Here is a 27834-nt window from a genome sequence, read left to right on the forward strand (position 1 = left end):
AACTGTCTGAGAAAGGAAAACCAGGTAACATTCCCAAGCAATAACGTTCATTAAACGTGAAGATATCCCTAAATCTTAATGAATGATAATCAAGGATAAATGGCAAAGTAGTCAATGCCCTTTTGCAACATCTGCGGGATTTAGCAGATCCTAACATCAAACCCCACTTCACTCTCATCACTGGGGAATAACACTAAAAAAGCCACCCTCGACCCCACCACCCAAACTAGCAGCTATTAGCCTGTGTTTAAAAGGTAATGTGTTGTTACAGATGCTTCTGCACCTCTGCCTCACTGCAATGTAAAGCAAGGTTCTGATCATGTAGGTCTATTCTTTATACTCAAATATCCTAGTAACAGACTGTGACGATGCTAACTCAGTGCAACTCCACGCTGTGGACAGGAGTACAGCATAACCATTCACTATAAAGAAATGGTACCAGAAGGAGCAACTGAGGAAACAGCACTTGCTGTGACAATTATCCAGGGCTGTTTGCCTTCGCCTCCTTTCAAAGTCATTTCCTGCTACAGTACTCTTAATTCGCTAAGGGCAGAAAGGCTTAACCACACTGACTATTTTCTCTTTCTTGAAGACAAAATTTTATTGTCGAAAGTGTCAGCTCTCCAACAGGGTTCCACTTCCCCATATTGCAGTTTTCCCCAAGGAACAGTCTTAGTGCAGATAATGAACAATTCCAGCTGTCTTGACTTCAGGGAGGCTATGACAATTTACACCTGTTCAAGACCTGCCTACCTAAGCTCCCACGTGGACACTGACCAAAGGTAGCTGCTCTAACACGCAGCATCACTTACAGTTCAGAAGAGGGCACCACCAGAGAGCACCACCAACAAAACAGAAAAATGCATTTGCTTTTATGTGGATGTTGAAACATTTTGGATGGATTATCTCTTGTGTAGATGCCAAGACCGAAATTCTCACTTGAGAACAAAGTAACACATGAAACGGATTTGACGTGTTCTTAGAACACCAGGAGTATCATGAGATAGTCACTGCCCCAGTTTTTGCACTCTTCTCTGAGCAGTGCTCAATTTATACACACAGGGACAATTCATCAGGTTCACCACTCTTCTTGCTTTCTTCAGCTCCCCACAAATGAACACAAATCTTGTCTTTAAGGTAAAGACTGTACTGGACATTCCATCTTGTGGAGTGACCAATCCTCCTTTGAGCAAACTAGTTTAAAGATAATGGGAACAGATGAAACAAATCCAGTTTGTCTTCAGCGTAAAGCCACTACTTTCATCATTTGTTTTAATTAAGGCTTCACAAAAAAAAAAGAAATATAGTACCATCTTTAATAGCTGACAAATAGCACACTCCTTTCAAAAGAAATGGTCCTGGAGTGACTCCTGTATCTCTACCATCAATTGTCTTCCTGAATGAAGTAGTATCTCACCGGTGGCCCTGGCAAGTCTTCATCACCATCAGTCTCTGGAGCAAATGATACTGTCAAGTCCACGTACTTTTTGTCAGCTGATGGCTTCACAAGCTTTTGCATCCTACAACAAAATGAAGAACTGTTTGAGATAAAAGAAGGAATTGCAGTGTGAATTCAGAGCCAAAAAAGGATTAATTTCACCACCAGAAACCACAGTAACAGAGCATGAGCCTTCTTTTAATGTCGACACAAAAGTTGTTCCTCCCTTTCAGCTACAGTAAATGGCATTCTACTACTTCTGACAAACTTTTCAGCCTTCTGTGAGCTACACTGCTCACTAACAAGGGCACGGTACAACTGACAACAGAAAACGTGCAGTTTCAGGTGGGATTCCTCACCCATGTGATTTCTCTTTGACATCCCATGGAGAAACAAGACAAAATTAGCTTTCTGTACAGAATTTTGGTCAGAAGCAAGCTCAAACTCTTCGTCTACCAACAATGGCAGCTTTCAGCACTTGATTAGGGAGACCCACTCCAACGCAAACATCAGATGCACAGTTCTCACGGAAAGCGATTCTGCTGAAATTAAGAGTTTTCAAGCCCTTGAATTCTGAAGATGAATAGCTATGAGGGGGGAAAGGCAGCCAGCATCTAGGACATCACCTTCAGTGACCACAAAGCAAGTTCAGACTAGGTAAGTAAGACGTGCTTCAGCACTGCTTCCCCTCTTTGCTCTCTGTAATCTCATTACTGCAACATAAGCCTCAAAAGATACACAGCTAGTGCTATGAAGTTGCACAATAAATACTTGAATCAATCTCACTTTCGTTAACTATCTTTAGATATCTCAACTATTTCCTTGCTCCCTTAGAGTACTAGCTCATGAGGCCAGCTCAAACAGCAGCACGCTTAAGGAACACATTCATTTTTATTCCTCATAGGACACAAGAGAAAGATGTACTTCTTGCTACGCTTTAGGATGCTGGGCAGAAAGCTGCTCTCCCTGAACTACTCATTCTCTTGCAAGAACACAAAGCATTAGCCTCTTCTTAGCAGAGGTATTAACGTCACATATATTTGCATGAGGAAATCTCAAGTTACAGAGCAAGGTGATAACTATGCCTCTAAAATCTGATCCTAAGGAGCACGCTACCAGTCACAGCTGAAATTCTGAAATGAAGATGGTCTAAGCAGCATTTGTTGTCATATTACAGAATCAGAGGACGATTTCAGTTGAAAAGGACCTTAAAAAGACACCTAAGCCAACCACTCCTCACATGGTAAGGACATCTTTCATTAGCTCAAGTTGCTTCAAGCCCCATCCAACCTTACCTCAAACATTTCTAGGGATAAGACACGCAAGAAAAAGATTTTAGGCATCTTAAAAAAACAACAAAAAACAACACACAAACAAGACCATAGTTTGCTGTATACATCTTAGAAAGCTTTTGGGATTCTTTGTAACAGCACTCCCAAAAAAGCTGTAACTCCACAGAAAGTTTAAATAATGCCTGGAGGTTAAAAGAATTTATTAACATTCAGACCAAACGAAGCTTCAAACCATACCTTCGACTTTATTACACACTCCACTCAATCAAAATCACAGCCATATTAGAAGGAAAATAAGTAGGCTGTATGCCAGGCACTCTCGAGGTAGCACCAACTTAGGACTCTTCTCCCCTTCAATGAAAACTTCTTGCACACACATATACTACTTTCTCTCAAGTAGCTGACTAACAAACAAGTGATCAATGCAACTACTTAGTGTAGCAATGCCTGTGAGCACTGACCAGCACACACTCCAGAAGAGCTACGATGGGCAAAAATTGAGCTAGCAAAGTTCAATCAACATATAAGGCATGTTGAGTTAAATCTAGCTACCCTTTTGCAAAAGCAATCCAAAAATAACATCCTGCCCCTCATATCCTCTCAAATTTCCAGTTTGATGTGCCCTGACTTCTTAGCAGGAAGCATCACTGCAAAGCCTTGCAAACTTCTGTTAACAAAGGGCTGAAGCAAGCTACAATCTCAAGGAATTACCACAAACTTGACCAACCACCATAAATCTCAATCTGCAATCAACACATTAATTCCTTCCCAAAAGTCCTCTCCTGCTTTCTGAAGTAAATTGATAAGTATCACCATGTCACCTATACACCATTAGTTTTAAGCCTGATTAAGAAGCATCAGTTTATCTCGTTCAGCTAAAACCAAAGCATACTATTTCCCCAAAAATTTACTGTCAGACTTCTTTGGTTTCTCATTCTGGCATTCATCAGTTGGAGCAGCATTACACAAATCTCCTGTCCTCAACACAAGTTTATTTACCTTCTCCCCTCCCCCCCCAGTGATCCTCTTCCAGACCCCAAATACAAATGATTAGCAACTGCTTGGGGAGAAAACACTGCTGTCAGACCCACATTCTTGTGATACACTAGTCAACACAATTTGCAGGTGCATTCACACATCTAGTTCCATTTTCCAGTTATACTCACGTCAGCTTTAATCTTTTAATGTGACCTGGCATCACAGGAACATACAGCATTTTGACTCCCTGTACAACCATAGTTGGTTCAATTCCATATTTCTCCTGGAATTCACAAAACACATTAAAGGACTGCAATGACTGCACAGATCAACAGATACAACTGATGTTCATACTACATCTAATTACTGAAAACCATTATCTCAGCAAGAAAATGTGCTAATGCATGGACACTGATGTAAGTTTTGATAATAGACATTTGAAGAAATGAATGAAAAAATTGGAAAATAGGATGGGATGTGTTTTACTTAGATTCAACTTTCCATTGATATAAATTCTTTCTAGAATTATCCTGTTCTAAATAATAATTTGACAAAAATGCAAAAAACCAATAACCCCAAACAAGACAATGCTTTATTCTCATTTTGCATTAACCCAGTGCAATAGATATCTTACTCTGACAGCATTTATGAAGTCCAACAGAGTAAAATCCTCCTTTCCATAAACTGTCCACCTGTCCCAGATGGTAAATGATATCCCATTTCTGTTTTAGAAGAAAGAATGATTCTTGGTTACTTTAGAATGTGAACTTGGGTATTTCCTTTAAACATCACAGAATTGCTCTCTCTTCCCATGATTTGCTGTTTTATCTCAATCTCTTCCCTCCCTGCTGCCATTTCCCCAGCTCTCTCACTAGCCTTAGCACAAGACAAAACTTAACTCCAAGTAAACACCATACTGGGGAATGAATTTACTGTTCTCATACCTGCTGAAAAATAGGTTTTGTGCTGACCACATGTTCCAGTCCGCACACAGGATGTTTATTAATAACCAGGCAACACACTTGTCTAGTCTTTTAGAGCCTAGCTACCAACAGCTTCCACTGAAAACAAAACTAACCCCTCCTAAACCACTACTGTTAAAATTAGGACAGAACGGTGTCTGAGCTGTATCTCCAAACAAGGAGCTCTTGAGCAACGCATTACGGGACATCCTTGGCAGAACTGAGAATTTCAGTTACACCGTCAGCGGCTAACGGAGCTCAACAGCAAGCACTGAGGGACCAGCCTTCCACCCTGAACAGCCATAGCGTTTAACCAGATCTGCATGTGCACTTTGATACCACCATATTTCTGTTACACGCGCACGTGCAGTCTTAATCTGATTGTGAATTAATAACTGTACATATCTTGCATTTGTTTTAAGTGAGAAATAGCACGCTTCCAGAATATTAGCCTTCCAACATCATCTTCCTACCTGATCTCAGTTCTTCTTACTTTAGCAGTTTCTGTAAAGACCATTATAGGAATAGCTAGGTTCAGGAAACAGTTCTTGTATGCATCAACTGGGTAGCCACCCACAACTTTGATGAGTTCCAGTGTAACCTGCAGCAAACATGAATCACAGGTTTCCATGAGACCAAACACGGGTTTTGTATCATCAACATTAATGTGACAATCAGCCTTTGTACAACCCACAGAGATTCAACCACACGTGAAAACAATACTGCCACAGAAACCAACTAAGTTGCCATTACTTACACTGTTCAGAAACATTTCTTATGCAGGAACTCCTCTGAATTTTTTCAATTCAAGACTCTCCCAACAAAGTATGTGGTTCTGTTGAGGTGCATGGATGTGAACTATTACAGAACAGATCCTTTCTACTCTTGACACTGGCACTCTGATGGAGGTTGGTATTAATTGCAGAAAAAGCAAAATGCTCAACTCCTCTTTCTGGACAGTGAATCAGAAAGGAAAGCACTAAGGTTGACTACAACTAAAACCAGACTGATCTTTTGTATTGCTACAAAAGAAGAACTAAAGAATATATCCCAGTTTTGGGATATATATCTAGCAGCTAGTGCACTGCTGTTGTTTGAGTTTAGGAGGAAAATAGTGCAGACACCAAAGTTTGAACTGTTGCTAAGCAGCACCTATGCTTAGGCAAGGACATTTCAGCCCCTTGTACCACCCTGCCAATGAGGAGCTGGGGGTGCACAAGTTGATGGGAATGAACAAAACCAGGACAGCTAACCCAAACTGGTTAAAGGGATATTTCATACTATACGGTGTCACGCTGAACAATAAAACAAAGGGGAATTCTTCAGAGGCCAGCTGAGCACTGATTGGCAGGTGGTAATTAGGTGTGTGGTGAGAAATACTGTACATCACTTCCCATTCTTACTCAATTCTTACCTCAGCTTATCAACTCTACTTTTTTTCTCCCTAACTCACCCAGCCATCCCACTGCAGGGGAATGTGCAAATGGGTGTGTGGTGCTCAGCTTCCTGCTTCGCCAGGTTAAAACACACCAAAATGTAAGTTTGAGATGCAAGCATCTATGACATACTAGACGTGTAATTATCATTATAGAATGAATATATCATTGTGATCCCTAATGATTTTTAAGCCCCCTTCTTAAATGAGGCTCTGTCAGTACAGTGCTAATGAATATCCAGACGGCATTGGTTTTAGGCAAGGAATACTAACTCCAAGAAATATTGTTTTTGATATTGTTTAGAAGGATACTCACCAACCCTGAAACTGCAGCAGTAGCTGTTGCAATTGCAGGAATAATCTTGCCAGCAATGCGCTTTGTTTTGAATCTGTCTGCTGGTTCAATGTTGTACATCTTGGCTCGCAAGTTTGATGCTGCTGTTATGAAATCTATGTGCCCGTTACTATCATCATCTTTCTCAAAGGAAATGGGCTTCATTTGTAAGTCATCTGTACATGGGTGAAAAAAAAAAAGAGCAAAAATGATTATTAGAAAACTGAAAGTGCCCTAAGCTTTAGTTACAGGCAACTAGAACAGATATTTTTTCATATTCTGGAAATACTGGAATTCTGGTACTCAACTTGTTAACTGTATTTGCTTTTCCATGCTAGAAAGGGAAATTCCCATACCAGCACCTGCCATGGCTATTGTTAGAAATGAGCAGCAAAAGAATTATCAAGAGGTCCAGAACACTGTTTTCCTTTCAACATCAGGAAGAAATTCTGAATGGTCTAGTGGATGTTTCTTTTAAACTCTACTCATACAGATCTCCTCCTGTGAGAATTTGTGCAAACTTTCAGGTTTGTAAGGACAACTACCTGCACAGTACTTCAGAAAGCCTTAGTAATTAGCTGCCTACTTCTTATAGAATTAAGCAACTGCTTTATCCCAAGACCTGAATGCACTGCAATTGCAAGACGTTACTAAGGTACAAAGCTAGTAAGCACTACTCACTTTGCAAAGCTTCATTGGACAGTATAGACTTCTCCAGCTGGAAAATAGCATTTCTTTCATCCTCACTGCTGACTGGAATATGATCTGGTTTTCTTGCAGTTTCATCAGTTTGTACAACCTGCAAGTATGTAGCATTTACAAGAAAAAAATACATGTACTTTGTACAAAACAAGTTGTCTCTTGAATGTCTGTCTCATGAAACAAAACGTGTATAACGCTGGGCAAGAAAACATGAAACTGCCCTGGGAAATGTTATCTCTCAAAAATCACAGATAACAAATGCTAGCCCCTGCACAATAACACTTCAGCTATTTTGAAGTTAACACTTAAACATAAAAGATACACTCATAAAACTACCTAGAGAAAAATAACAGGTTTACTCTTTGCTTTGAAGTTGCTCATGAGCCACATTTTAGTACTTTTATTAAATAAATGTAGGCTTGTATAAACTTAAAAACCTTGTTGACTTAGAATCACATGTGTATTGAAAAGGCTACAAGTCATTTGCACAAGCCCCCCCCAAGACCTGCCCTGCATTTACCATCCAGTGCACAGGCACTCTAGATCTGTCAAGCTGACGCAGTCCTGTATGTCTCCATACTCCTTTCCCCAAAATGCATTTTCATTCATGTTTATTTCAGATCAGCATTAAAGCACAGAACAGTGGGAGATGAGCAACACTGTGTGTGGACTGTGTTTTCTTGGAACTTAAAATCATACTTACTTTGTTTGAAGGTCTGAACTCAGGTACCTTCACAGCTGAAGTTATCTTCAGAATTGTTTCCTCTGACAAATCCTATTGTGGTTTTGAAGAAAAACAATTTCAATTTACATCAACAGAAAAAGCCCTCTACAAACAGACTTCACGTGCAGGAACAGTTCAAAGAATATCAAATCCAAAAAATTCCCCTAGAAGCAGACAGTGGTGTTTCGCTGAAACATCATCACTGAAACTTCAGATGAGGTTCACAAAGCATAAGACCTGCAGAGGAACAAAGTGCCCAGCACTTAGCTAACTGAGCAAAATTTATTCCCCTGGGACATAAGATTCTTCCCATAGCTGTACTGATACAAAGAGGCAAAAACATATTTGCACAAAACGTAAGATATGCATGAAACACAGCAAGGTAGCTGCGCTGATAGGGATGCACGTCAAAATAGGTATCAAAATGTTATGCCCAAGCTTTAAAAAAAACCCAGAATATCATTTAAACATCATTTAAAATGTGCATGCCGTGTTTCATTCAGAGGGTACTGAAGAAAACTGGGATACTACGAGGCAGCATAAATACTTGTTATCTTTTGATTTTTGCTGTTTGCAGCACAAATGGTAGGGTAATTTTGCATTCCTGGGAATTCTGCTCTGCGATGCACAGCAAGTCAGACTGGCCTGGCATCAGGGTTACTGCACAGCACCTGGATGCACAGCTGTGTTCAGGGTCTCCTAATTGCACATAAGGGAGCATTACTCATGCACCATACTTTAGTTCAAGACATAGGAAGCAAAATGTTAATGCACAACTTGCAAGAAGACAAAGGCTAACATGAAAAACAAAGGATAAGCAACAAAGAGGCTGTAAGTAGTAAAAAATAACTAAGATGACCAATGAACAAGATTCGTAAAATACTTTAAAAATGCCTTAAAAATATCTTTCAGTGCAGTTCCTGTATTATATAGGAAATGGTCCATCAAAATAAGGACTTAAGACTTCAGAGCTTAGTGAAAATATCTAATCCACTGCTCATGCATTTCTCTGGTTTGTAATTCAGATCATGATTATGCTGCCAGATAACCAGTGCTGAAGGACACAAAGAATCACTTTAATTAAGCAACTGGATGCTGGATCAGAATTGAATGAGTATAAATTCAAGTTATGAAATTGAATACTACTGCAGTACTGATTACCTGTTCTGTGAAAGGAACACAGTACACTGTAGCAAAGAGTTTCGCTGCGCTCACAATGAAATCATAGTGCCTGAAGAGGAATACAGTTTGTAATTTTTTGTTAAGTTTTAAGTACCCACATGCAAATTTGCAATCACATTCAAAGCAATCTTGCAAATATACACAAAGAAACAACTCCTAACCTTCAGAGCACATCGTCTAAAATAGAGATTCTGAGGTTCTCAGAAGTCTTCCCCAAAATTAAGTGGTATTTTATGAGTGTGAAGTTATTTAATTCTAACTGTATTTTCTTAACCACTGCAGTCAAGAGAGCAACTACAAAATCTTACACAACATCAACGCGAGAATAAAAATCTTCACTTCAAAAATACTGACACTTACAATGGTCTCAATTTTCAGCCATACTAAGAACAGGGAGTAATTCTTTAGTCACACAGTAAATGAATGAATTGTTCTAAGCCTTTTCATGCTAGATATTGTCAGAATTTCCCATCGCACTCTCTGATCTCACATCAGTGAGAGTTAAATTACCTGCAGTGAAAGTTTACGATGGTTCACCCAGCTTGCCACAGCACAAAACCCTGCACTAGTCCCTTCAAATACCAGTCCAATTTGTAGAGCTATAATGCCACTGCCCTACTATAGGGTGAGCTACACAGGGTATTCTAAAATGCTGAGCGATACTTACAAAGGATCGTTAAAATCAAACTTCACTGGGAAAGGTGGCCTCTTTGGTGACTGCCAGAACAAACCTGGTTAGAAGACACACTTAAGATGAAGTCCTAGAACAGCAACACACGGCACGTGCCATGAATTCACAGGAGGCACAAGGAGGTGTTTGTACTTACTTCCATCTTTTAATCGTGTATCAAGGGGAAACGAATGAAGAAGCTGAAGAGCCTACAAGAGAAGATGGAGTGGTTTCAGTAATTGTCAGATTGATGCAACCTCACAGCATCAAAATTTCCTTTTTAGTAATAACATGAAATATTTAAACATCTTTTAAGGCACTCCACTATATACCACAAGTCATTTAAACAGGTAAGAAAAACATCTAAGATACCCTGTATCAAGAAAGAGAGCTTAAAGACACAACCACGTATAGACAGAGTGACATTCACTCATTCATGGGATGTAGACAACAATGTCACCATGTCACCCACTTGTGAGATGGTAGGTAGGACCTCACCTGTCCCAGGTCCAAGCAAAATACTAAATATAATAAGCAGAGTGCTTCCCCAGCCTTACCACAGCCAAAGGGCTCTGGCATATAAATTTGTAACTGGGAAAGCAACATTTTCAACATCTAGTAATTGTCATCACAACACAGATATGATAACGTTTACTACTATATAGTATGATAATCACTTTACTAAAGAATTCCCCCATCCTCCCACAAACACACTTGAAGAAACACTGTGGATACGACCTGAAGTATGACAGGCCCATATTTCAGTCAACCTTTCAGTGACAGCTTTAAGAAAAATCACAGATAAAAATTTGAAGAGTTAAGTAAAACAAAATTTAGAGGGAGATAAAGAAAGGCAATGTACTTTTATTAAAGATGTCAGATAATCCTGCTGTTCTGGAAAAACAGCATACCTAATCAACTGGGAAAAATGCCAAGAAAAGTGCACAGAGAACCCTAAATTGAGCAGTCAAAAAAAAAAAAAACACCCCAAAAAACTCTGTGGCAAAGAGAGGTAGGGATGCAGTAGTTTTAGGTTTCAAGCAAAGCTTGCTATTAATGAAGAGGTATAAGCAAAGACTTGGAAAAATATTTATTAGGGATACCATGTCCCTATCAGTCCAGAGCAGCTCCATTTCCACATCCTAGCTACTTACCTTGTGGCTAAAGTACTTCTCAAACTTTACTCTTGCTAGTTCCACACACTGAGTCCAATTTCGAGGTCTTCTGCTGAGTGTTTTAATAACATGAAAGCAGCCTTCTAAACTCTCCCCTGATTTTATTCTCTTGAAACAAATATTAAAACAAATAAGATCAGTCACAAAACAGCCAAACAGCAAGTATGAACTTACTAAGTTGCAAATGAAGAGGAACAGAAGGTCACTTTGTGAACATTAGCCTTCGTGTGACCCCTTCCCTCTGGGTTTTCCACAGGTTTACTTGCTCTACTTCCACCTAGTCCTAATGACCATTAGCCATTATAGACAAAAACAAGTAAGTCCTGAAAACTGATCTATTAGGTAGACAAGTTCACTCAAAAGTACATCTTCCCTTCGCTTTTTCCCATCTGACTGCACATCTGTATGATATTCACTGTTCTTGCTAACAACCCCTCAGTTTCTAATTTCTGTATTGTACAGAATCCCTGAGCTGGAGAAACACAGACGTGAGACTTCAGCTCTCACTAGACAGCAGAAAGATCCTACGAAAGACCACCACATGACTTGGCCAAATAAGTCTTCAGAAAAACTGAACATAGTCAGAAAACAAACCAAATCAAACTTAACATAAATGGAAACAAAATCCTTAAAGCATTAGTTCAAACTCTTCATTTTATCCTGGCAACATTCTCCTACCTGTAAAACTTCTTCTGCAGATGGATAGGTTTGCCAAAATTTGTTAAACAACGAAGGCTTGTGAGAAAATAAACTTTCAAACTAGAAAATAAAAAGAACAAAATGGCATTTAACAATAAGTACCACAAATATCTCACCTTTTCAAATACACAGTTATTTCAAAAGCCTGTGAATTTATTTCTTTACCTTATCTCTTGCCCACTGTATCGTATGTTCGATGGCAGCTGGGAAAGACTTCAAGGTGCAAAAAGGAATTTCTTCTTCTGGTGGATCCCGCTATATTTAAGGGAAGTTGTGTGTAAAGGCAGACTATTATTAAAGTTTATTACTCATCACAGGACCAAGAACTTGAAGACTCTGCAAGCTTCCAATGCCACTATTACAAGATACTTATTTATCTTACTTATGCCTAAACAAAGCAACAAACAAATCTTGTTTTATGAAACAGAATCTGAACAACACAAGAACTAAAACCAATGCACAAACAGCAGAACTGATTACCAGCCAACTGATCCAAGGCGTGCAGCTCACATTCACAGACACTTGCAAGGTGAAAACCACCCTGTCTCTCAAAGCCAGAAACATTTCCTTTTTCCATCAACTACAATAAAGCTGTAAGGATTGCCAACATCAGTGCTACACAACAAATGGCACAACTTTCATTGGAACTTCAGTTGTGGAAAACTGCAAGAGTTTGAGGGTAGTTTCCTCCTTCCTTCCCCATTTATAAAGAACTGATAAGCATCTCTGCAGAAACACGCAGACTAATGCCAACTACCGAGGCTGGCATTTCTCCTGCCCAGTTGCGGAGATGGTAATCACCAAGAACAGAATGAACAGGCAGAAAACAGCTCGAAGAAAGAAAACCACAAGCACGAAATCAGCTTGCATTCTCAGAAGGGAGCTTTGAGGGGGAAAAATATAGAGTCAGTTTCTTGAAAACCTTCAGAATTATGACTTTTTTTTTCCCGAAGCTCTATTAAGTAGTCACTTTCTGACTATAGAGAGGATAGGCTGCCTCTAATTCAGGACAACAACACACAGTTGTTATAGTCAAACACTTAAGTAGTGCAAAAAGGAAGTCCTTTTTTGGCCTTCCATGGTATTCCAGATCTTTTTCGAATAAACTCGTATTTGTCCAAGGCATTGCTTCAAGAATGAGAGTTACACTACAGAATTTTCTCCACCCTGAACTTAAGTACCTGTTCAAAAGAGGGGATAGGGTTTCTTCCATCATTTACAGAGCTTTTCGTTATTGGCCTAAATGTAATCACCAGCTAATCTCATGGAGATTTTCTTTTGAAACCAAGGAAATAATTACTTCCTAACAGGACCGAATCTGAACAACTGAAATAGGCCACTTATTCTAGACAGACACATAAACAATTAAAGAATCACAGTGTACCACTGGACTATCTACAGAAATTGATAGTCAAACGACTTACGTGACTATTGTATGACTCTGTCAGATGAGGCACAACGACTTCTGTGTGTCCTTTTGTTCCCATGGTTCCAGAGTCTATCAGAGGACGCAGGTTTGCTACACAACGACTGATATAGAAAGACACAGATCATCATACAGACTAATCTCTACACCTGCTCTGCAGACATTACCAGAGCATAACTCAAATTGTCACTAGAACCTTTCAGGACAGTGGAAAGCTTGAACTAAACTCAAGAAAAGAACAGGTTAAATAGTTACTTCAAGTTAGATCAAGACACCATAAACCAGAGCCATTCTACAATTCACTTCCATAAGCAGGGATGTTTACACTGATATTTAAGTACATATTCCCACATGTAAGTAACTCAATCTGAAGACTGCCACATAGTTCTCTGTCTCCAGCAGACCCTGACAGCTATTTATCTCCAAGTTAGTCAGAAAATCTCTACCATGTGAAGAGCACCAGATATACAACAGCAGAGGTGAGGTGTTTTTTTAATTATTATTTTTTCTTAATAGAATCATTTGAGATGGAAGGGAGTGTTTAAGCTCATCTAGTCCAACCCCCTTGCAATGAACAGGGACACCTACAACTACATCACGTTGCTCAGAGCCTGCTGTTTCCATCCTCAATAAAAATCCCTTCTTTCCTTCCAACCAGCAACCTTGTCAAAGGAGTAGAATAAATCTGAGTGAAACACTATCAAATCTTTTAAGCAGTTGCATTTCAGGAAGATTAAAAATAGAAAGGCAGAGTACACCTACCTATCAATATATCTCCTTGCTTCCACATTGTCCAAAGCAGTCACAATCACATCTTGCCTGGTGTAGAATTCATCGCTGTAAGTGTTTTCAGTAGCTGGACAAACTTTATTAATGTATGAGTCAATTTTTAAGCAAGGATTGATGTTCAGAGTTGCTTCTGCTGCAGTATAGCTTTTAGGTTTCTGAAATACATACGTATACACACATCTATCATCAATGTTCTGATAAAGAACACACAGTCACAAAAATATTGCTTTCATTGCTTTTTCAGACAACAATTAACTTGGATGAAAATACTAGTACGCAAAATATACAATTAGAATTATTATCATGTATCTCCTTCACAAATATTTATCTTAGGCTGACTTTGTTTTTTATTTAAAGTAGTGTATAAATGGTACAGCATAAACGTATCCAGTAACTGAAACAGCTGCAGCGTACCGCCTCTCATGCTCTCAAAGCACTGTTAATAAAGGCACAGTTCACGACTTTGAGAGGGTAAAATCATTCCTGTTACTTTGACTACGCAGCACAGATACCAAGCATTTAAGAATAATCTCACTACTGCTAGGTATTCCACACAAAACCAGTTTCAAAAGCCGAACTGGAATAGAACTCTCAGCTTACCTAATAAATGAACTAAATGAATACAATACATACAATAATGACTAAATGAATACAAACCATAGCATCTAGCTAACACTTAAGTCAAATTACATTATTAGTGGTAGTAGCTCAAGAAAACTTCTACTGCTGTTTAATTTATTCTCCCTGAAATTCAACAGTATAATAGGCAATTCAGGCATGTTAATTTATGGTAGCTTCTAATGCACAATGGCATTTGTAATCTGATTCTTTCTATGCACATTTGAGAGATTTCAAAGACACCAATACAAACAAAGATCAGACCAATTAAGTTCACTCAGCTGATGCCAGTGATAAGCAGCACACCAACATTGCATAGTTAGCATTTTAAAATATACTGGACTTCATTACAGCTCTTCCCTGGACACAGATCCATACGTTCACATACAGGTTGAGCTCTCAGCGGGGACACAGGGCAGTGAAACAGAACTTTATTGTACATAAAAGCCTACCTGTATGTGATGAGGTCGAAAAAGAAACTGTCTGTTCAGGTTGGATTTCTCTATCAAGTCTGGATCTGTAATTGTAACCTAAGTCAGAAGGGGCAAAAGCAATAGCTGAAGTTTATTTAAGTGTAGCACTAAGAGATACTATTGAAGCAATCTGTACAAAAATAAGCAAAAACAAAGCACTCCTCCTGTTACTCACTATGGCCCATAGCTCTGCCCACACTCATAACATTTTCCTTTAAAAATCAAAATACAGTAAGGCCACTCCAAGTGTGTCCAGCCCCAAACTGCACAAAGCCACTACATGCTGACGCCATTTGTCTCTGCGCTGAGACTGACCAGAAACAAGGCTTTGACTTAACACTTTTTAAACAGCCTAAGTATTTAACTCTTCCTCATTGCATTACTTTTACATAAGCAAAGGGAAATTAACAGATGAATGTGACTTACCAACCCTTTATCCTTCCCAGTACCAACACCAAGAAGTGCCAAGTTTTTTAGCATTTCACAGCCTATTGCTCCACAGCCAACCTGAAAAGAATGAAATTTTTAGAGAAGTCTTTGCAAGTGAAATTGATAAGTAAAAGTAACACAGACAATGCAGAAATCTCCTGTAGAGTGTCACGATTTACTTAAACAGGTAATAGATAAATACAACCAGAGACAACATTTCTGAACCCATTACTTAAAAATACAAAAGAGCTGGATCCAGCAGAGGATATCACAGGTAAAAAGAACAGTTTCTATTACTTTATCAGCAGTAAAATAAAGAAAATAAGGAAAATGTGAGCATGCTGCTGAGCACTGAAGATGTGAGAGCAGATGCTGAGCTGACTTCTTTGCGTTGGTTTTGTCTGAAAGTTTGCCAGGCTTTTGTGCCTAGAAGCAGGGCTTGGAAAAGGAAACAAACGCCACAAAGCATCAAATAAGGGACAACTTGAAAAAATGAACACTGCAGCATTGACACAGGACGTATTCATAGACACCCCAGAGAGCAGGCTGATGTAACTGCAAGCTGTTCTCTACAATCTTTGAAAGTCTGTAGAGGTCAGAGACTGTGCCCAGTGACTGGAGAAAGGCAGATATGCTTGAATATGGATTTAATAAGCATGGGAAACTGCAGCCTTATCAGTCTTATTTTGGTACCACGAGCTATCATTGAGCAAGCCCTCTTTAGAAGTGCTTTTCAGCATACAACAGATAAGAGATAAAGAACAGTCAACACGGATTATTAGTGGTAAAACGTTAAGTGACAAGCTGACTGCATTCTATGACAGTGACCAGACGTGTGGAGGAGGAAAAGTGCTATGTCACACATGGATTTTTGCAAGGCATCTGATGTGGACTCCCACAGTACCCTTGCATCCAAACTTGGACATTAAGGTTGACAATGGTGGGTACATACATTTGGCAGGCTAAAACATAATAGATATCACAGTGGCATTGGAGGAGACCAGCTAGTATGCCTGAGAGCAGAACAACCATCCAAAGGCCCTGAGCAGGCTACCAGAACGTCATGAAATTCAACAGAGATAAGCACAGACTCCTGCAGCGGGAGCACCTGTAGGTACAGCACGGCCTATACAGGCAGTGTTGCTGAGATGAGTTCTTGGTGGACAGTAAACTACACGTGAGGCAACAGCATGTCCAATTGGTAATTAAGTCAAACTTCATACTGTGCAATATTAAAAAAAAGAGTACAGCCATGAGATTGAAGAATTGATAGTTTCTTTTCCTCATCAGCCACTAGACCATATATAGAATATTCAGTTTTGGGCTCTCAAACAATAAAAAAACATTAGGTAAGTCCAATTAGGGGGCTGGAACACCTGCCCTATGAAGATGATGGATCCATATACTTTTGTAATCTGGGGAAAAGAAAGTTAGAAGTGGACATATTAGTGGCTGATTTCTAGGAAAAGGTTCCTGTCAAGTCAAAGCCTGTTTATTTTCAGAAGCATACGGCAGAAGAATTAGAGATAATTGACAAAAATTGTGATAGAGTTCTGACTTGGCAAAAAGAATTACTTCCCTCTCTAAGATTAAATAGGCATCAAAACAAGGTGTCCAGAGACAATGTGCAATCTTTGTCCTTAGAGATTTTCAAGACTCAAGTGAACTCTCAGCAGTGAGGCTAGCTCCAGACGTCAAGCACTGCACAGAACACTATGTGCCACGCAGCTTACAACTTGTATATTGTATGGATGTTTATGACAAAAATTTGACCACTTATTCTGCTGTTACATACATAATTAAGTCTGACTTCTTATATTCAAGACAGGTGATGTCAGTTGTGCTAGCAGGGTATTTGCAAAAACTCTAAGTGACAGTTGTACTCACCAAGAAAACATTCAGATCACGCAGCTTCTGGCACAGAGATTCTCCAATACAAGCCCTCAAGGCATCATACCTATCTCCCCTAAAGAGAGGCAGGAAACAAAAACAAAGAGTAGCAAGTTGTTTTTTATTTTTTTATTTTTTATTTTTACCATGGGAGCTTCATCACTATGAAATTCTGCTTTGATGCTAGTAAACAGACTGAGTCCCCTTATAATCTCTATTCCTCCCATTCTCAAATAGGACACACTTAAGCCCAATGCTCTCCACCTCCAGAAAGCAGCACTAAGCTAACTTTGAAATACACCTATGCCCACTTGAGCAAAGCACATAAAAAAGCAGATTGTATTTATATTTACCGTGGAAGAAATTCTTCAGAGCCCATCTTTTCTAGAGGTGCAACGATGTCTAACATATCTATATACAACTGTAAAAACAAAAAATAAATTAAGAACTGGGAAAAACATTCACAGCTTAAAAATCTTAAGCATTTAAACACACAACCTCAAACAGAAAATTCATTATAGCTCACCATGCACTTTCCACAGACATGAAAATAATGCTTGAAGTCACTGAAACCTGAGCCACAACCTTCTCACTTGGACTGTGATGTTGTAATCAGAGGACTGTGCAATCCTTTGCATTGGACCATGATACTTTTACCTCTATTCTGACATTTGTCCTGTGAGTCCAGAAAGCACTGCTCTTACACACAGTAGCTTAAGATGGCATTTGGCAATATCACACTGCATATGATGTCTGAATCCCGAACAGAAAAGTTTTAACTAAAATTGCCTGCTCTTTGATAGTATCCACAAAACCACCACATTTTAACTAAGTTCAGTTTCAAATCTTGCCCCCCCCCCCCCCCCCAATTAGGGAAGCTTTTAACACTTGCAATGCAATCATACACTCATTACATCACTGTCAAAATAAAGGTACAGAAGGAAAAAAGCCTTACCCATTGCTGCAGTGGAGAAAATTTTCCTGTCACTGCTTTCAGGACTTCCTGACTAGCAACACCACCCACTGCTGCTGCCAGAGGAGCTAGGAATCCCTGGGCAGTTCTGGACAGCCACTTCACTATATCTGCATTTACCTGAGGCTTAAAAATAGAACAAAACAATGTACATACCCTTTCAACTCATCAAATTAGCACTTAACAGCATCACAAACTATTGATCTACAGTAAAAACAAAACCACCTCACTCTGACTAAAAAAAAGTTTCCAGCAAAGGCAGATCCACTACATATCCTGATTTTCTAATGTGCAGCTATCTAAAATCTGGATGCACACAGCCATGTGGATTCAACTTTCATTTTAAGCAATCGTGTGGTTGGAGCAGTGCTGGTACACCACAATAACTTCTTGCTTGGCCTTCAGAAAATCACCAAATTCATCTGAAGTTACATACAAAGACCAGAACAAGGGTCAAAAACTAAAGCACGACAACTTTAGACAACTCAGTGCATTAGAAACAACTCACGATACTCATCTGCTACTCACTTTGTTTTCCAGTGTTTCAGTTATAGACATAGCTATTTTCAGCATTTCCTCAGCATCTTGATGGCATCTAGAAATCAGGGTGAAAACAACAGTGGTTATTTAAATATTCTCGTGTCCTTCTAAGAACACAATCTTGAGAATCACTGGATACAGTAGGAAGATTTTGGAAATTAGCATTGTCAACAGTGTGCATAAAAGAAGCTCTTTAAATGTTAAGGATAGCTCAAGAATAAGAGTCTCAGTGGAGAAGCCCACATGCAAGTTAGGTGATTTACATTTTGTAAGTAGTTTCATCTCATTGGACTCAGAAGTATGGACACAAATTACAACTGAAACAAATAACTACTAATGAAAACACAGCTTTCCTATGTTTGGAGTTTTTGTGTTGTTTTTTTTTTAATCCATGAACTGCCAGACGATTCAGGAATCACTGAACCATTTCCCCATTTAACCTCTCAATGTGAAGAAACTGGAACAGAGAAGAACTGCCTTCAGAAGTGTGGATTTTCTGTCTAGCTAGGCCCAGAATGTGCCATTGCTACACTGGGAAAGCCCTGATACAAACCTAGACAGGTATTAGGTAACATTTTTCATCTAGATTTCAGCTTCTAATTTCTAAGTCATTTAAGTACCAGACAGACAAGAAACCCTGCTGCACATCAAGCCAGAGCAGAGATCTGCCTGTTTCAAGGTTTAGCAAACACAAGATTGCTGCATTACCCGATGTTCGGTACGCGACCAAAGCTCTCCTCGAAGTGGTTCAATGCGAGCATGGCAACATGGATTTGCAAAGGTGCCTGTTAAGACAGTAACAGTTGCTGATGCATTACATACTCAAATTGAAGGAGATAAAAGCAACTGTGTATATCAACTGATCAGCTCCAAAAACGTTTAAGCGGAGTTAAAATAAACATTGCTTCCTTTTAAAAATGTATACTGCCATCCATTGAAGAGTTATTGATACAAATATGATATAAATCAACAGCAGATTGTTGTAGATAGCTGAGCTATGAATTTGCAATACAGTTTGTGCAATTAATAAGTCTCTCCAGAAATCTAACCCACAATGCTCGTTCTGTTTCAGCACTCAACCTGATGCCCTACTCCTATTTCACACACTAAACTCACTTTTAAAAACAGTAGAGGTTAGAAATGTTTATTGCTATATATATAGAACTGCAGACATTCTATGTAGTTTTAAGGTTAAAACCCTGACACAGGAATCCCCATACATTAATTACCTCAGGCTTGATAAAATCCACAACTAGGCACAGCGGATTTGTTAGTTGCTTCTCCAACCGTTCCTGGAAAAACAGAGTTCATTAAAGTAACAGTCACTTAAGAACACTACAGTTACTGCTACCTGAGAAAACTATTCACTTCTCAGTCTCTTCAGGAAGAGTATATCTTTTCTTCCTAGCATTTATGCTATTCTCTTCATAACTACTACCAGGAAAGATGCATAAAATAAAACTGAAAGCTTTGTCAGTCAGAAGTGTAATGGATATTTGACATCACAGTGGCCAGACCCATTTCTCCAACTGTTCTGAGGTCACCTATTGGATATTCTACAAGCAACTAGTGTGCATGCAGATCTTTCCAACTCATCTAGAAGAGAAAGCCACTGCTCTGCAGAGATAGGATACAGCTCCTGAGCTGGGCGTTCACATATCAGCTGCAGCTGGTCTTCACTTCCAGCTCCTTCGCAGGACATTTAAGTGCAGCCAGGTTCAACTTTCAGTGGGCCCAAAATGGCACACAGCACCACATAGCTTGCAATCTCCTTTACACAAACTCACCCAACTCTCACTTTTTTTCAGAAGGCTGCCAAGAAACCATATATTTGTAGGCTTTTATGAGCTCTCTGCTGTATGGGAATGGGCTGCCCCCACATATTTTTTCCCTATGCTAGCTGTTAACTTTGAATTTAAAATATTTCTTATTCTCTGATTTATCATCATCCTTACCAAGTTAAATGTAAACACAAATCATGTGTAATCAATCCCCTGAACTCTGTCTTCAGTGCTCACACTATTAACAAAGAACCTAGTTTTGTCAAACACACTTACAAAGTAAAACATCTTGGGTGTCTTCACTTGGACAGCTATGCCACCATGCAAGTAAGGTTCCATGTCTGATGTATCGCCAATGCTGAAGGAGTACGGTGACACCACTGAAAAGAGGAAAGAACACGGTGGCAGTGACAAACAACACGTGCTACAATTCTACACATGACAAAGCAGGATTTTTACACCCCAATGCCTTTTATGGTCTAATTTTTTAGCATGCAACCTTGCTTTGAAATCATATACACAGCTGACTCTCCTAACTAATGGGATTGTCCCTCTCTGCCAAGTTCTGGGCCAAAGTATTAGTCTCACATGATATATTAGAAAATAAGCCTTTTAGAGTAGCAGTAGTTTTAGTTAGAATTCTGATGACCACAGATCTGTAACAAAAATGAAATCACTCTCAGTTTTATTTGGACTGTGCACAGCGACTAGAACAACAAGCAATCAAGAAACAAGCTCCAGCTGCCAAAGCAAATCAAATCTTTCCTCTCAGACCACCTCAAGCATTACTCAGAAAAAGGAATATGACCAAAACATTTTGATAATCCATGGGACATGAAGACTGAAGCCAGAAACCGGGTCATTATTAATAGGAAAGAACTCAATATAGCACCAGAGTTGGTTAAACAAATGAGTCCAGAGAAAACAGGCTCAACAACCCCTCAAAGGGAGGGTTTACATCTCAGACCACAAAGTAATTAAAAACAACTGAAAGACTCCTACATCTGTTCTCCCTCCTCCCCACTCTCCTCAATTAGATGATTCCCCAGCAGCCACAGGGAACTGAGTAGTACACCTAAAGACCTCCACACTGAAGACAAAAGCAGGGCAAACTGCAATTCATGAGAACTGCTTCAAAAGCATGCTTTGAAGAAACAGAGTGATAGTGATGTAGTTCCTTGTATAATAATTTAAGTGTTGAGAGATACAAGGCAAATAGTGACATACACAGCAATGTTAATGCAGTCCAAAGCACTGACAGAAGCACAGGATTTACACAATTCTCAAGAACAAAGAAAAACTACAGCTGTGTCAGTAACCTCAGAGGCTGCCAACTACCTTCCACAAGCTGGGAGGTTCTACTGCTGCTTAAACAGCAGGATGAATTTAGAAAAGGTTTACTAAACAGAAAAGCAATTAAGACAACATGAGGAAGACCTCCGTATCAGAAGATAATTTTTCTTGTGAGCTTACTGCAAATCTGACAGCACAGCACTCTTCCAGCTATAACAACTAACAGTAGAGTGAGCTCAAAAAGAAATCACAGAAGTCCAAGACACAAAATGCAAACCAATCAGCAACACTTTACCTGTTATTTGGTGCGTGGATCCGTTTAAACATGACATGCCATTAACTTCCCGAAAGGTTAAGAACTGCCCCGTTTCAAGCCTGTGTGGATGATTTTCAAGGCAAGTGACAATGCCAGGATTTGACTGAAAGGAAAAGCAAAGTTAGCAAAGAGAAGATGTCACATTATCAAAAAGTTTTTTTTGTCTACTGAAACTGCAGTTACTGAGACTCCTGCACCTCAGTTCTGCTATACCTAGGGATAATCCATGACAATTTTTCCACTCCAGAGAGTGGAAAGAAGGTGCAACTAAACTCAAATGACAGATTATGAACTGTAAGAAAGAGAAATGAAAATACTACCCACTGCGGCATGCAACCAGAACAAGCTGCAATATGTAACTCTCTGTGGCTTATGTAATTAATGAGAACAATCAAGTCAGGCAAAGGACCGGCTATCAAATGGTTACACCATGAGCTTCAGGTCAAATACAATTCATTATACAGCCCCTTCTAGTTTGATACTGTTATAAGTGAGGACATGACAGAGACTGCTAGTAGATGAACAACATTCCAGTCAGAACTTTCAAACAGAATTGAGAGAAGCTGAACATGTTTACATCATAAAATATCAACTGGATATCCGCTCTAATATTTTCCAATGGAAGTGTTAGCAGTAACATCTCTTCATCACCTTTGCTTTCAGAGGCTAAAATGACTAAATGTATGCCTTCTCAAAGGAGACTCTCAATCTCCTTCATCATCCCAGTAGACCCCCCCTATATGTTCTGCAGTTTCTCATTAAAAAGTGGCTTATTTTGAGAGTAATTCAGGACTTCTAAAGTCTTAACGTATTTCCACACAAAGGCTACACCCTCTTCTCTCCACATCTTCTATCTTTCTCTTAAAAAGCCTGCATATTATGATGATTTTAAGTAACATCCAGGAGGCATCAGCACGCTCTGTGGTATTAGCACTTATCAGTGACAGGTTTTGATGAAGATATTACAAACACGGAGCTTGGTTTCCCTCTGCTATGCTGTTTTCAATTCCTTCGCAAGCTAATAAATTGGAACACACTGTTGGCCACGTAGCCAGTAGTGACTTATAACACAGCGAAGTTATGCTAGCAAAATTACATCTATCCCTTACTTGTGTTATATTTGAAATGAAGATTTCCTTTGGCTCCTCTCCTGTTGTATCCAGCACTTCAAATTCATCACCAAAGTCACAAAACAGACGTGAACATATTCCATACACATCTGCACTGATGAACTACAAGACAAAGCAAGAATCGTGAGCATCTCTGATCATCTTATGCCAAAAGAATGAATTCTCACAAGCAACCTTGTCCAAAGGCAGCACATGGAAGTTCTGCTCTGGTGAAAATCTGTCACAAACACCCAGGGCACTCACTACACCACACAGTATTAAAGAGTGACCTGGAAAACTCATTAGCATTTCAGAACCTCTGCACTGCAAAGAACTGGAGTCACAGCGATAAGCAGCACAGTACTGCCATTTCTACTACTGTCACATTTAGCCTCTCCCTGTTCTCTCTCAACATGAGTTATGGGCTAATGGTGACAACTATTCCCTTACCACTTCTTCTTCCCTTTTTTTTTTAATTTCTCTCTAAAGAACAAACCTATGGTTACCCACATAACATCAAACAAACAGAACAGTAGCAGCAAACTCCCCAAAATCACACTGCTCCATCAATATGGTATCCACAGAAAATTATATACCTCACAACATGCTTTCTCAATTTCTGAGAAAGAACATGTTGCAGAACACTCACTGTGTGGATTAATCACCTGTTTAATTTTTCTATTACCTTAATGGGTGGCTGCTGAGCGTGACAGAAGCCATTAATCTTCTTCTGCAGTGACAAGCTTACTTCAGTCAATATGACACACTGTGAGCAAGAATACAAATAAAGCTAAGACACTAAAAACAATCAATGCTTTAAGGATGGAAAAAGTAGTAACAGTAAGTTACTCAGGAGTCCTGAACCTCTAACACTCCTTTCCTCTTCCCCTAACTTCACAGAGAAAGGAGTCTCAAGTCAAACTTTCTCATTAGGTTAGAACAGGTGGGTTACCACTTCCAGTTGTTGGAAGTTACAAGAATTAGCAAAATTACATTTTGCTAATTAGGTACACACACACACACACACTAAAAAACCTAATTAAACAGAATGTGCTTCTGCTGCATAGAATACAACACAAAATAAACGTAGAACATACTGTAATGTAACCAAAAAAGTCGCAGTTTTATTTTGTAAATAAGAAAAACGTTATTTCTCAAGCCTGAAGTAACTACTTATTGTTGCAGAAAATTCCATAATTGATGTCAAGTGCTAGGAACAGAAACTCTTTCAGACTTGAAAATACAAGCAGAATCATTTAAGTAGTCCAAACTCATCCTTCCATCATCTCAGAGTGTACTCGTAAGTTTGTTTCCATTTCATTTACCTGTAGTAAAAAAAAATCAAGTTGTTTGCTCTGTTGAAGTGACATACCTGATACTGCTTTAGGAAGGACAGATCTGTGCTTCCATCTAGTGGCACAGTCGATGCTGCTACGTGGACATATGGATTAAGTTCTGCAATGTGATGAAGAGTGGCCTCAGCCCTAAAAGAACAGCAACATGTTTAAATTGCTTTTAAGCATTTATGAAACTGCACTTTGTAAATTGAACTTCATACTACACATGCCCTACAAGAGCTCCCAGAAAGTGTCCTGGTGACCATCAGAAACTTATTTCTTCATATTTAAATTCCTAGCAAGTCTGAGAAGAGCTGTATCCAAGAGACAGTAGAACATACTGACGTTCTGATGTCACGGCCATTTTCTAGTCTTGCAAAGGTGGATGAGAAAGTTTAAGAAAGAAATGTATCCTGGCCCTTGCTAATAAATTTGTCTTAAGAAGTGAGATATTCGACTTTGAGAGGATTCCAGCCCCACCAACACTTTCCGTGACACCTGGACACTGTACTCAAAGCTAGCAACTCCAAAGGCAGGGGTTAACAAGCACTCTGGGACACCGAACTGCTAGTTCTGCTTGTTGCTTATATTGCTTATATCACAGTTCAGCCCTCCTTCACCCCAAAAACTTGACCAACCTGTTCCTTTGACTGATTACATCATCTTCGTGGATGAAGAAGTTGATCCCTAAATCCCATTTTGTGCACTGCTTGGTGTCATGAACTGTAAGGGCCTAAGAAAGAATTAAAATCATCAACTGGATGAAGCATAGATAGCATTACCACACAAAAGGATGGGTTAAGTCTCATACAAAATGCTGTAAAGACCAGCACCAGAGAAGGTCTGGCCGTAATGTATGTAGGAACGAGCTCCTCCAACCTCTTCACCAAGACAGCTCTTACTGTCTGAGAGAGAGGAATGGATCCAGAAGACAAATTCCATTAAACTTTTCTCTCCCAGCTTGCAGAGATGAGAACATTAAAATACTGAGGATGGTTTCTGCCACACTGCAATTAAAATGCAAAACTGAAATCTGTAATTGAACAAGCTCCCAAAATTATTACAATTTTTTAGTGATTGGAAGAAACAGTGTTAAAAGGCTTATCTCATAAAATTAACACAAAAGTAGTTGTCAGATTAAAACGTGCAACCATTTCAGATTCTATACATATGGATTGTGACAGAGTAGGACAACGATTTGAAGAGGCTGGCTTTTGCATTCATACCACTCACCATTTATGAGCGGTGGCTTTACACAAAAGCATTCAAGACCTGATTAGCAGCTGTCTGAAATATTTTAAATGACTTATGAATTCAGAATGATTTTAGCGAAGAGCTAAGACGGCACAAAACCTCAGGTTTCACAGTCAATTGAGACTCACATCATACCACTGCAACATTCAGTCTATTAAAAGTTTATATAGCCAGGTCCTCAAATGTTTTGCAGTCTTCCCACAGAAAGGCCATTACAGAAACTTATGATTAGCTAGCTTAGTGGCGCTGTCCCTTTCCCTCCTGCTCACCCAAGAACAGAACTGCTTTACATACCTTTACACCAGCCAGAATTATATTTTTGGCTGAAAAAAAAAAAAAAGGCTGTTACAGATATCTCACAAAGCTCTAAGTGAAAAGTTATGTGTGTGGACAGCAACAGTATGCCATTCCTAAGAACTTCACAGCTTAAGGGTTTGTTTTCTTTTATGTTTAGTTTAAGCACTCTACACCACCACTGAAAGCAGAACAACAAGAGTGAGGTTAAAAAGACTCTCTACGTTTGTCATTCATCAGCTGTGCATCCCACAAATGTGATTATAGAGATACCAATGACAATAAACTGCAAAACCTCACGTACACGTTCTGGCATTCAGCACAGAGTTCCATTAGAGGCAACTGAAAGGGTAATAGCCCACAAATGGACAATACTTGTCTGAGCTGTCTTTTGTAGAGTAAACAAAATGGTTATGGGGGTCTCTTGCACTGTGGCAATCATACAGTTTTCATCAAATCTGTTCCTCTTCCCCCTCATATCCCCATTTCCTACACAGCAATAATCCAGTCTACATCTGTTCCTATATTAGGTTTACTGATAATGAAATCTGAAGGAATAATCAAGATTATTCACTTTCAATTTTCACCCACAACATGAGATTCTGGGCAAAGTTACCTGGACAAGGAGCACATTTTCCAATACAATTTAGAATCCTGTTCTACTGGAAAGCTTTTTCAGACAGAAGCCCAGGATCTTTTCATCTATGCTACTTGGGCATCTTGAACGCACATTCACCCAGATACTTCAGACATACTTACTACATCTAAAAAAAGCTTTAGAAGCAAGCTGAGACAGTATGTTTATGTACACTTGTGGCTGCTTACATAAATGACACCCAAACTTACCAATCTCCACACCAAGACCACCTACACCACTCAGGAACACATGGGACTGAGCCATCTTCTGCATTGCCGTGTCTCCAAGAACATACCTCTGCCGACTACAGAAAGATAAATTCAAAGTAAAACAAGACAAATAAAATCAAGAGTAAGCTAAATACTTCCTTTCCACCTAGTCAGCTTATAATCTGCAGTACTACCTTCTACAGATGAACGGGCATCAGTAGTGACAGCTTAAGAAACTTTACAGGAAGTGGACACATTTTGACAGGCTAGATGCCTCTCCCTTCCACTTTCAAACTGAAGGAGGGAGCAACACAAGTAGGCATAGTTTGACTAACAGGCAGCAGGTACCATTTTCAAGCCCTGTCTTTCACATTAATGCGTGTAGATCTAAGAGGTACTGAAACGTCAAGAGCAACACTTACAAATCAGATACTCTTACCTATACAAAGCATCATCGATTTCCATAGAGTCCGCTGCCATGACGTAATGCGACTGATTTGCACTTCACCTGGTTACAGAATAAAGAAAATAGTTAAATTTCAGTTTGCCATCTTCCCTGCTACTTCCAGTTACCCTGCTGAAAAACTGCAAAAAAAGTCACACTAGGATGTGAATACATTTAACTGAGAAATCAAACAGTTGAAAACAGTTTTAAGAACAGAGTAATGGGCACTGTTAAGACCTTCTCAGTTTTTAGTTACACCAGTAAGCACTAGGATGATGAAGAAGCTCTGCCACAGGACAGGTTGACAAGAAAATGTGTGAAGCATTCCTATGGTTTTTATTTTTATTCATTTTAAGTGAGGTTAGATGGGGCCCTAGGCAATCTGATCTAGAGTTTCATTCAGTGGCTGGCAACCCTGCCCACAGGTTCT

The 27834-nt window shown here is 39.3% G+C and overlaps 1 protein-coding gene across 1 annotated transcript; it reads right to left on the reverse strand.

The window, feature by feature from the left end:
- Positions 1-851: 851 nt before the first annotated feature.
- On the reverse strand, positions 852-27457 carry UBA6 (ubiquitin like modifier activating enzyme 6). The gene is made up of 32 exons (XM_065736760.1): positions 27399-27457; positions 26960-27054; positions 26114-26142; positions 25204-25298; positions 24601-24712; positions 23914-23994; positions 23229-23351; positions 22099-22222; positions 20787-20890; positions 19959-20021; positions 19438-19514; positions 18718-18784; positions 18172-18315; positions 17570-17637; positions 17214-17292; positions 15324-15404; positions 14877-14954; positions 13780-13961; positions 13016-13121; positions 11757-11846; positions 11571-11651; positions 10872-11000; positions 9875-9926; positions 9715-9778; positions 9027-9096; positions 7845-7916; positions 7121-7238; positions 6422-6615; positions 5144-5271; positions 4343-4430; positions 3897-3991; positions 852-1520 (listed from the first exon to the last, which is right to left on the reverse strand). Exons 1-32 carry the CDS (start codon positions 27437-27439, stop codon positions 1385-1387), a joined length of 3066 nt encoding a protein of 1021 aa, XP_065592832.1. The 5' UTR covers positions 27440-27457; the 3' UTR covers positions 852-1384.
- Between the last annotated feature and the right edge of the window lie 377 nt (positions 27458-27834).

Source organism: Cyrtonyx montezumae, unplaced genomic scaffold (assembly GCF_038088225.1).
Source record: "Cyrtonyx montezumae isolate F1298 unplaced genomic scaffold, pur_monq_1.0 scaffold_2, whole genome shotgun sequence".
NCBI lineage: Eukaryota > Metazoa > Chordata > Aves > Galliformes > Odontophoridae > Cyrtonyx > Cyrtonyx montezumae.